Below are 12,089 nucleotides of genomic sequence, written 5' to 3'. Positions count from 1 at the left end.
GGGAGGGGGGTGTTCCCCGACAGATGGTTCAACATGAAGCAGTCGTTCAGCCTTTGGACAAATATTCACTGTATACTTACTATATGTCAAGCACTCTCGTGGGGCTTGGGCACAGAGTGGTGAACAGCACAGACCAAGTCCCCTGCACTCTGTGACGCTTACAGGCTCATAGGGGAGACAGGAAATAAAAAGGAAACAAGTAACAAGCAGGATGACTTCCACTAGTCACACAGATTGTGAAGTGGATATAAAAACATGGAAATATCGTGTAAAACTATGCATGGGGATTGGATACTATGATTGATCAGGAAAGGGCTCTCCACAGAGGGGGCACTTAAACTCAGACCGTAAGGTGAGCCTCCCAAATCCCAGTACCCTCAGAGAACAGTCACGGGACCTTTTAAGACCCCAAGGGAGAAAACCACACGGTTTCCTGCCCGAGGGGCAGGTCTACTCTCTTCTCAGTGGATGGCCAGACCTCATAAGGACCGACAGGAGTGGCAGTGAGGAGAGGCAGGGTAGCTCCTGGAGACAGAAGCAACCCTGTGGTTTGGTCCCATAGTGGACTGTTCACCCTTGGGAGGTTCATCAGCAGTAGCACAACCACACCTTAGTTCCAGGAGGAAGCAGCGTGAGCGGCCTGGAGCTCAGGTGATGGGCAGGCAGCCGTGTGAACCGCACGGCCCCGGGCTCCCACCGTGGGAAGCTGTTGACTCTCCCACACGGAGGACGCAGAGTTAGACACAGCTAAGTCTGTAATCATTATCGGCCAGATCAACACATTCTAACTGACTAGCTTTCGTCATTTTTCCCCCAACAGTGGTTCAATGGCCTGTGAGTGTTTCCTTTCAGAAGAAAAGAATTTTTTTATTTAAATAAATCATTTCATGCTCAAAGGAAGCTTTTGTTACTTCAGGATCCACTCCCCTCTCATTCATATTGCTCAATAAAACCCAACAATTTTTATGTGATGCAGCCACTGTGTAGCTGAGACAAAAAAAAAATGCTGGAAAAAATAAAAAGTATGTTTTAACCCCATGTGACACAGGTGCTGGGAATCGGTACGATTATTGTTTTAAGAGCTGAATTTTCACAGATGCTAAAATTTTGACTATTTGTTAAAAAAAAAAAACAGTCAATGCTTAAGACAAGACCTTAAGAACTGGGAAAAATCTAAGATGTGGCTTCTTTCTTTAAGGAATTTAAAGCTTAGTTGAAGAACCAGCTAAGTGACACTACACAATAATAGGTAGCAATCTAAGAAGTTAAGGCGGCCAGCAGAAGAGGCTAGACCCAGCAAGCCGTACTTGATAGAAGAAGCAGGACTTCAAGAATGGGGAGGGTTTGCAGAGGAAAAGAGTCAAGCATTTCAAGTGAGAGGAGGAACACATCCAGAGCTGGGCATGAGCAGGAACGTTTTCAGGGACTGGGTGGGGATGTGGACAAATGCGGCTGTGGTTCATTTGGGAAGCTGTCAGGAAACGGTCACACTGGTACGCACCATGCCTACAATGGGCACCACAAGTTTCATCAGCTACAGATGCCAAACTGAAGAATTTCGTAAGACTTTGGTCCCTATTGATTTTCTAGGCTCCTCAGTGGACGTAAGCAAATTATTGGTGATTTGTAAATATTTGTTGTATTACTTGTAACTTAGTATCTTGATGGCTCATGGGGTACGTGGGTAAGTGAGAACATAAAGACTGCCAAAATCCCTCCTTCCCCACACAACGTCATTGCAAGGTCATTGAGATGAGACCACAAATAGAAAAACATCTCAAGTTCTTACTAAGTTCTGCTCATGAACAAACACCTCAGAGAGAAGTGTTTTTTTTCATTGTTTACCCCTCTGTGAATTTTCGGTGCATTTCTCAGAGAAGATAACGGTAGTTATCCAAGTCACTTTATTTAATGTCCTAGCAAAATTAAGGGTTTTTAAACTGTACTTCATGCTTTTTATATTTATACATACATATGTGTGCATGTAATCACACACACACACACTTTTTAACCTGTAATCTTACATCTTTGAAGTCATTGTAGAAATTCCAGCTCTCATAATATTTACTCATTATATTCACTCACTCCAAAGTTCACCTTCAATTACAGATTAACTGCTACCTAGGAAATATCTTTACAATATGAATGCATACATTTGAAGACAGTAGGCTTTTTTCTCCCTTATGGCTTGAGTCACTCATGACTGAGTGTCTTTGATCATTCTAGAAACCCACAAAGCTGAATCAGTCCTGAGTCTTAAAGACAGAATTAGCAAGGCCCAGACTCTTGGGTTAAAGCCTTCAACTGAAAAAACCGTTACCCCTTTTAAATCATAATGAGTGTGACTAGGACCTCTGGTGGCCAAATCTATCCCTGCCTCCCAGTCCAAGCACTGGAATCTTGACAGGAGCCATGTTCCTTCAGTTCCAACAAGAACAAGGGCTATCGTGAGAGTTCTCGCAGCCTCCCCATCCCCACCTTCCCCAGAATCATCACACCCTTGATGTTAGCAAACGTTCCCATTCCAACTATAGGGCCTACAAAGAAATTCTGCTTTGTGGCTGTGAAAACAGATTCCTCTTAAGTAACTTAAAACTATCAGAAAGACACAAACCTAGTAGGCACTTAGGGGAGTTCTAGAACCTTCTCAGAGTCTCATATCCAGATTTCAATTCACGTTGCTCTTGACACATATGAAGCAAATAATCAGACCTTCAGCAAATATCTGTACACTTTGCTGTGTAACGTCGATCAGCCTGGTATCAGTACCCTTATGGATTCAGGGAAACAGTCTGGTTCTTCTTAAAAATAAAAGCATCACCCAGCACTATCTATTGTCATTAAAAAGTGCAGATCTTTTCTGTACTCTTAACACTTTTTTTGTAGATTTCAGTTTCTTCATCTGTAAAATGGGGATAAAAACAATCATACCCATGGTACAGGGTTACTATTTATTACAATGACTATTTGAGCTTTTAAAATAGTGCCGGGCACATTATCACTCAAAAAATAGGAGCTGCCACAATGACGATTATGATGGTTCCTTAATTTCTACACCATCCTCTTCCCCCACCTCTCAGTGTCTACATACATATTCCCAGTTAGCATCGATAAACTATTCATCTGGCCAGAGAGAGACTAAGTTCTTTGACAGGGTCTGACATTCAATAGGCAATTTTCAGGCTGCCTGGTTAGGGTCAGGGATGTAGTTGGCATCTCCCTGCCCCTTTTGGAGCCCGCTGGGTCTGGCAGGAAGTGAGTTTTTTGATTACGACTCCTACCATTTGTCAGTAGCAGTTTTCCAAAAGATGCTGAGCTCCAGTGAATTTGTATTTTATTCTGTGAATTTAAAGGTAAGGACTGCAGAAGGCAGAATTCAGGTAAAACTGGGCTTTTTCAAGAACGGCAATAACGGGCACGTCTCTGCTCCCTCCCTCTCCTGCACAGGTTAACCTCAGAGCCACAGACGTCAGGCTCATGCGCCAGCTTCTCCTCATCAATGAGAACATTGAGTCCATCAAGTGGATGATTGAGGAGAAAGCCACCATCACCAGCCGAGGCAGCAGCCTCAGCGGCAGCCTGTGCAGTCTGCTAGAGAGCCAGAGCGCCTCCTTACGCGGCAGCTGCAACAGCCTGCATGACGGCAGTGACGGGCTGGACGGCATCTCTGTGGGCAGCTACCTGGACACCCTGGCAGACGATGTCCCAGGCCACCAGACCCCATCGGACTTGGACCAGTTCAGTGACAACTCAGCCATCGAGGACTCACAGGCACGGCACAAGCGTCCCAAATTGGATGCTGAGTACTACTGCTTTGGCTAATGACCCGGTGCTTTGCATGGGGCTGGTGTGCAATCAGCTTGTATTTATCCTCTTCCGCTGCTATTATTTTTGGTGTGATTTTTTTTATGACAACTTTAAAAAAAAAAAAAAAGCTTATTTTGAACTGCTTGATGATGTTTCTGTTGCTCCTGATATTTCTCCTCTCGACTGATTTATCTTTGCCTCTTCCACCCCTGTTTTTATTTATTACAGTGATTTTTCTCCCTCCTTTCAGAATGGCACACATAAAGCAGGGGGGAAAGAATAAGCAATAATTGTGTATTTGCTTTTGTTTTCAGAGCAGGGGTTCAGGGATTATAAGAAAAACTTTGCTAAGTTTTACAATAAACCAAAGTCTGATAATAGTTAATTTTGTTGCTTGTATTCTTAAATGATTCAAAATTCATTCTACAGAAGCTACTGAGGTTTGTTACCGTTTGTATGTTGCACTGAACAAAATGCCTGGGACAAAGGCCTTATTTCTAGGCCACAGCTTCCTACTGTAAAATCAATAACTTCTCATGACAATCATTTGAAAGCCCCAAATCTATGCAATCTGTTTAGTTCAACTTTATGTTCATTCTGTGGATCAGCATTTTGTCATCCATGATTCTGACCTCAACTGCAGACTTAGTTGTGTAATTTTATATATATATATATACGATTCTTCAAATTTCAAAGAACAGTTGAGATTAAGTATGAAGGGAATTAAAGGTTAAAGTGTCCTACATGTAACTGTATTCTGAGATTCTGTTAATGTTTACTTGTATGCATTTTGCAATTCTGATAGGATATATAAAAACATAAATGCATATGATGGTTGGATGGATGGATAGAGAGAGAGAGAAGCAAAATCACTATTAACTTATGAAGTCTAATAGATCCTTTCATCCTGGGATTAGTAATTCTGGATAAATAATCTCTTAGTTTTCTAAAATGACATCTGAAGATAGCACTCATATAAATGCACTTATTTATTTTTGATGTGATATTATTAATCCTCTACATTTCTTTTACCTTGATGATTCCTAGTAAGCGGATCTAATTGAGATTTCAGACTGTTCTTTGTAATGATATGTTTCTGCACTAAACACTTGACAATATGAATCAAAAAGTCTATTTATTACTGAAAAATGTCCACACTCAAGCAATACTTTTCCCCCAAATTTCCTTTGTCATTATACTTACTACACACTTTTCAAACGTACTGTTTCCAGGACATATATTATACAATTTCCAATTAAAATCTACAGGATCTTTATTTGACACGAGTCCTTTTTCATAAATTGCTGCTATAGTCCTCATCAACAACAATCTCATGCTATGGGTGGTTTTTCACACCGTCCTTTTTCCCAGTCAGCTTCCCTTGCTATCTGTCCATCCCATGCTTGCTATAAAATTCCCCTCTATAGAAAGGAAATGAAAAAGCATGCGTATAATGTGAGTGAAGTGTGTAGAATAATTTTCATTTATTCATCTTATTTAAACGGACTGATAATGAACATAGACAGGACACTGGAAGAGAATTTGACTCTATGAGTTTCAATATTTTACGGTTATTCCTTTTTTTTTTCTGCAAAAGATACCAAATGTAAAGTCTATGATTTAGATATATGAAGTCATATTTATAAGCCAACAATGTTTGGATAGTTGATTTTACCAAGAGGAGGGAAATATGCAGTTAAACAACACTAATTACTGACATATTCAATGGTCTCAAGAGAATGAATGCATTTTCAACTAAAGAATTCCTATAACCAGTCTATGACTTGGAGCATCTGACATTTGATCTCTGTCAGCACCAGGAGGAAACGGGGTAAAAAGTTAAACTGCCTTAGACTACTCCGCTTGCATTAAGCTGTGTTCTCCCAGGGAAATGGAATTTTCCTCAGTTGCCGTAGCCTTTCCACTTTAGGAACTTGTCTGTCTTACACTGGGAAGAAAATAACAAGATAATTGGAGGTAAGGAATTTAAACAATTTAAAGCTAGCATGTTTTTGGCGGTTTACAAATAAAAGGACTCTAGATAATCAACTTAGAAGTCTCAACTTCAAAGAAACTCCAGTATTTATACTCTGTCAGTCCAAAACTGCATAGCATCAAGTTCAAGGTATTTGTCAACCTTCAGAAATGCAATAATGATCCTTTGCTCTATCATGAATTATAAAGGCACTTGGAGCTCCAAGAATAACGTCAATCAGGCATTTTTATCCCCTACTCCATCAAAACACAATCACCTCCATGATGACAAAATAAATGGTTCTTCTGAGGTCCTCATCTTACTGATATCTCAGAGGCAGGTAACATATTTGAGCACTCTCTTCTTGAAAGACTGTTTTCATCTGGCTTCTAGAACATCACTTACCCTTGGACCCCCTCCTTCCCCTGCTTGTTAGCCATACTCTGTGCTGGTTCGTCTTCATACCCTGACCTCCACACACAGGCGTGTTTCTTGGTTCAATTCTGACACCACTTCTTTTCCAGAATGGTTCCCCTGGGGATTTCACCTAGTTTCATGGCTTCACATGTCATCTACATGCTGAGATTCCTCCAAGTATATCTCTAGCCCTGGTCTCTGCCCTGAACTCCTCTCCTATCTATCTGACCCCACATTTCTACTTGATGTCTGATAAGCACCTCAATCTAAACACAACCAAAACTGAAATTTTGCTCTTGTTCTATAATTCTCCCCAGCTCAGTAAATGATGTCTCCAATTATCAGATGCTCAGCCCAAGTCCTTAAAGTTATTCTTAATAGCTCTCTCATACCACATTCAATCCATCATGCAGATCATATGAGCTCCACCTTAGAAACAGATCCAGAATGAGCTACAGGTTTTCACACTACCATTCCTACCACACTAATCCAAATCAGTGTTACATCTCCCTGGGACTATTGCAAAAGCCCTGTCTTGTCTCTTTGCTCTGCCCTTACCGTCCCACAGTGAATATTCAAAATAACAACCAGGATAATCTTAAAATACAAGTCAGATTTTTGCCAGCCTCTGTTAACCCTGTAATGCACTTCCATCTCCGGGTATAATCCAATTCTTTACCCTAGACTACAAAATTATATGTAGTCTCACCTTCTACCTGTCTGACCTCATCTAACACCATTCTCCCCTCTCTCTCATTGTGAGCCTCATTTGCATCCTTACTATTCTCTTAAAAAGCCTCAAAATCTATGCATGTTCCCACCTCATAATCTTGGCACTTCTCATTTCCTTTTTATGAAACATTCATCTCCCAAATATTCCTAAGTCTTGATCTCCCAGTTATTTCTGGTCTCCAAACAAACGGCAAGAGGACTCCTTACACAGCACACCTGGAACGTTCTGTCTTTACCCTGGTTTATTTTTCCTCATCTCATCACCTGATACATATTTTTTGCATGAACTCTCTGCTTCCCCACACTGGAATATAAGGTCTACGAGAACAAGGACCGTGTTTTCTTCACCACCATTATTTCCTGACACCTAGAAGAGTGTCTGTCTTATAGTAGCTACCAGATACATTTTTTTGGACTAAAGCAAATTATTAGTTTGCTGTGTTCCTTCTAGGTAGCAGGCAATGACTGTGCTGGGATCTGGTGATTAAAATTAAAAAAAAAAAAAGGGAGGAAGGTACAAACTCTCCTCTCAAGAAACTTATTTGTGTAGTACGTTTTTCTGGTAGGAAAAATAATGCCCTCATCCGTCTCCTCTCTCCCCTCCCCAAAGAAATCATACGCTAATCCCCGGAGCCTGCGAACACCTTACATGGCAAAAGTGACTTTGCTGATGTGACGAAGGTAGGGATGTTGAGATGGGAAGATGTCCCTGTATTATCCAGGTGGGCCCAGTGGCTTTATAAGAGTCCTTATAAGGGAGAGGCAGTACTGTCAGAGAGAGATGTGATACATTATACTGCCGGCTGTGAAAGAGGAGAGAGAGCAATGAGAAAAGAAATGTAAGAGGCTTCCAGAGGCTGAAAAAGGCAAAGGAATACATATTCCCTAGAACCTTCTTAACACCTTGGATTTAGCTAAGTAAGACCAATTTTGGACTTCTGACCTCCAGAATTGTAAGACAATAAATTATTTTAAGCCACTAAGTTCACAGTAATTTGTTAAAGCAGCAACAGGAAACCAATACAAACTGTGGTAACTGACAGTAGGATGCTGCTGTAACAAAATACCTAAAAATGTGCTAGTAGCTTTGGAATTGAATAAAGGACAGATACCAGACGAATTCTGAGTATGAGAGAGAAAGCCCAGATTGTTCTGAATAGACTGTTAGTAGAAATATAGATTTGAATGACTCTGCTTGTAAAGACTCAGAAGGAAGGGGAAGAACAGTAGAGACCTGTATTGTCTTGGAGAAAACTTAAGTCGCCATAAACTGACTCTTGGTAGAAAGGATAGTAAAAGCATTGCTGGTGAGGGCTCAGAAGGGAATGAGAAATCTTACTAGAAATTGGCAGAAAAAAAACTCACATTACATAGTGGCAGAAAGATTAACAGAAGTGTATCCTACAGTTAAATGTAAAGTAGAGCTTGAAAGTGATGAACTTGGATATTTTTCAGGAAGAGAGTCCCAAGAAAAGTGTTGAAGACACTGAAGATGTGACTTGATTTCTTCTTGCTCCCTACAGCAAAATGCAAGTGGAATGAGGTAAGCAAGAGGAAAGAATTTAATCAAAAAGGAACCAGGATTTGATGAAATAGGAAATTCTTAGCGATCTAGATTGCAAAAGACACTACAATTAGGAGATGTACTGTTGAGAGAGAGTGTTCTGGAAGGAGAGACAACATTGTGTCTGGACAACCTTTTTCTAATACTGAAGAAGGATCAAAAGATCAGAAAACTGAGTCACAGAGAGGCCCCTCCGAAGAGATTAGGCATGTGACTCATGAATCCCTTCAACCATGTCAGCAGAAGCCAAAAACAGAGATGGAATTCTCCGAGAAAGGCCTGTGGAGGGCCTTCTTATCTAATGGAGGAAATTCCTGTGACATACACAGGAGACTCATAAGGTTCTTGATAGCTTCATACCAGCAAAATCATTGCCAGCTTGGACTGAAAGGACAGAGAGGTCAAAATGAAAGAGAACTGTAGGAACCACATTCCACAGGGAGGAGACTGGTGATAAAACTGGCCAGCTGTGATACATGCTACCCTTGATGAGAATGCGAGGGAGGACGGCTCCAAGGGTGGAACCTCCGCCTCACAGGGAGGAGTCATAAGCCCAGGGGACAGAGCTGAAGACCACAGAGGATTATTCTCAGGCCTTGAAACCTAATGCTGGTGTCTCCGCTGCATTTTCAGATTGCTTGAGACTGGTGACTCCCCTCTTTTTTTCCCCCTTTGTTTTCCTTTTCTCCCTTTTTGAATTGTAATGTCTGTAACTGTTATCTTATACCTGTCCCACCATTATATTTTGGGAGCAGATAATTTGTTTCTTGAGTTTCACAGGTTTGCACAAGGAGAGGAACTGTGCCTTGGAGTAGATTATATCCAGAGCCACACCCATACCTGATTTAGATGATGTAATTGAAGAAATGTGAGACTTCTGAGGTGACGAGATGCTATGTTGAGACATTTGGGAATGCTGAGATGGACTGAATGTAATGCACATATGAGATGGACATACATTTTAGGGGGGGTGGCCAGAGAGCAAACTTAGTTATACAGTCTAATGATACCCCAAAGATGTCTACCTCCTAATCTCCAAAACTTATGAATATGTTACTTAATGTTATCTTACTAATACAGTACCTCTACCTAAATCTTTATCTGCTCTAGTTTTGTGGGGTTTTTTCTTTTTTTTAATTACCAAAGAAGAAAGTAGATACCTCAACAAGAAACAGTTCTGGGCTAAATTATAAGAGAGGATACAACAGGATTTGGCGAACTGCTCACAATTTTCACAAATCATGTTTTAAGACAATTCACGGGAATTGTCTTAAAGACCAAACTCCAATTCCTTCTGACTTCGTGAATAGACATGATGAATGCCACGACTTTACCTGGGTTCCTAACAGCTCAAGTTACTCCATCCACTCTGGGGAGAAGCCCTGAAAGCCAGGTCTTCCTAAGAAGCATGTAGAACCCTTAGGAGCCTTACTTGAACCGTATTACGTGAACCAATCAGCTGTGCGCTCTGTAATCTCCCCCCTAAGTATACTGGTTAAGTAGATAAGACATCTTTTAAAATTGGGTTTTTAATTTCAACAGGATTTTTGTTATGCGCTTATTTCCTCAGTGATTTGTATGACTCATTCACAGTTATTCTTCACCTTGAAGTGTTTATTGTTTGATGGCCATTTGTTTGAGGATCTATTGAGCTTCAAACACATCTTCTGTATTGTCAAAATGGGTATTTTAATAATACTTACTAGTTTCAATAAATGCATTTGTAGCCAATAACACTGACTCCATTTCTCCATATTTTAAATATCACCTGAACCACAGCCAAAAAAATAAAAAAAGGTTTCTAAAGAATTTTTAGTTACTTGTCTTGCTTATGTAAGAGCTTATAATCTAAATAGGAATGCAATTACAATACAGTATGACAGTTGCTGAGTAAGAAACAGGGTCTAATGTGGAAAGTGGTATTGTTGAACTAATGCAAAATCTGCAAAATATATCCTTGGGAAATAGCAAAAGTATATCCAAAGGAGATTTACTGTCTTCATTATTTTATTAGTAAGAGAGACATTGTATAATTAAATTATTTCTGTATAAATCTTTCCAACATTAAATTGTGTTTAATCCTGGGTCATTTTCCAAGAGAACTATTTATGATAATTCTAATAAATTAGTGGTTTAGAGTTTGTCAACAGATTTCTTGCTAACACAGCACTTATTTGTTAACTATTCCAAGGAGATGGATTTATTGAACAGAAGCAGAATAAAAACAAAAGGGAATGAAAATATCTATTTCCATGATGACTACCAGATATTGAATAAAAGAAACTGCATCTCATGGAATTGAGATTATTCTTCTTCTGTGAGTTGTTTAATGACCTTGGGTACAGTAACAAATCCATGCTATGTCCATCCCAGGTAAACCTCGGAACCATTTACTTAAGTTCATTCAAATACTAATTGTTAGATCTAAGATTTTAAATTAAGTACTACAGACTTTAAAACTTCTTACAGCATGCAGATTATAGCACAAAATTACGTTTAACTCAAAGTGTCTTTTCTCAGCCTGAAATGTACCAAAATAAGATTTGTCTGAATATGGTTATATTTATAGCTAACATGCTTTTGCCATGGTCCAGCATCATGCTATCTATTTAAGTCCGGAAGACTTAAATCCAGTTTTGCAAAGCAGAAGAAGGAATTCTCAAAGCAAGGATGGAAACATGATAGTGGTACGATGAAAAGAGAGAGAAGGAATTAGACAGAACTGAATTTGCACAGGTTTTAATACCTTGCACAGCAAGATAGAGTTTCCGGATTTTGTTGACTGGTACATCAATCTCACACAATTTCTAGTTACCATTCACATATCACAGTTACCATTGTATAAATGTTTAGAACATTCCCATACATGCTAAACAAAACTCTTTCAAATCTTCTTACCTAGTATTCTGGATTACTGTGTAGCATGCTTAACCAAAGGCTTCGTCAAACCAAACCAGACCCCACTGCATCTACCTGTATTTCCGAGTGCTAGCTAAATTCCAAACGTTGCCTAAAGTTGGCATTCTTTCAGATCATTTACATCATGCCTGTTTGTCCAATGTGGGAGAAACAACTGTCAGAGCCTGCATTATTTCATTCTTTACTAATGAGGAATCACGTACCAATAAGGAAATATTGCATTCTTGATGTTTTTAGATTATTCTCACAGTAATTTACTACAATTATTTTTACATCAGCCAAATCCACCTATAAATCAAGTATAGTTTTAGCTATTAACTCTGCATTTTTCCCTCGCATGTAGAGGAATATATTGAGACGTCAAAAAGCCTCTTACTCCTTTATCGCTGATGCGTTCCAGCTCCTTGTCACTTTGCCCTCCCCTCAAAGCATCATTTTTGTGCTTTTTATTGAAGATTCTTTGCAAATTTACTAGCAATGACTCTCAAACCATCTGAAAAGTTTGGCCCTCATAAAAAGTGAACTGAGGTGACTGTATTCTGCTGGACCCTCTAAGATCTGATTTTTTTTTTTTAATTCTAATCTTGAAGGGCTGCTAGAGGGCACATAGAATAATCCATCATTTTGTAAATAAGAAAAATGAAGCATTCTTGGGCAACTTGTACCACATGATAG

At 39.7% G+C, this 12,089-nt stretch overlaps 1 protein-coding gene and 1 long non-coding RNA gene across 2 annotated transcripts in view; one reads left to right on the top strand and one right to left on the bottom strand.

The window, feature by feature from the left end:
• Window positions 1-4,187, top strand: part of LURAP1L (leucine rich adaptor protein 1 like) — a 43,893-nt gene extending 39,706 nt beyond the window's left edge. The window contains exon 2 of the mRNA XM_010972702.3: window positions 3,448-4,187. Coding sequence (XP_010971004.2) covers window positions 3,448-3,822 — 375 coding nt within the window. The 3' untranslated portion in view covers window positions 3,823-4,187. The remainder of the gene's footprint in view (window positions 1-3,447) is intronic.
• Window positions 1-12,089, bottom strand: part of LOC123613592 (uncharacterized) — a 430,490-nt gene that overhangs the window by 303,425 nt on the left and 114,976 nt on the right. The window lies entirely within an intron of this gene.

This window comes from Camelus bactrianus, chromosome 4, assembly GCF_048773025.1.
Source record: "Camelus bactrianus isolate YW-2024 breed Bactrian camel chromosome 4, ASM4877302v1, whole genome shotgun sequence".
In the NCBI taxonomy this organism is placed as follows: Eukaryota; Metazoa; Chordata; class Mammalia; order Artiodactyla; family Camelidae; genus Camelus; species Camelus bactrianus.
This window is presented reverse-complemented; position numbering and strand designations above follow the sequence as displayed.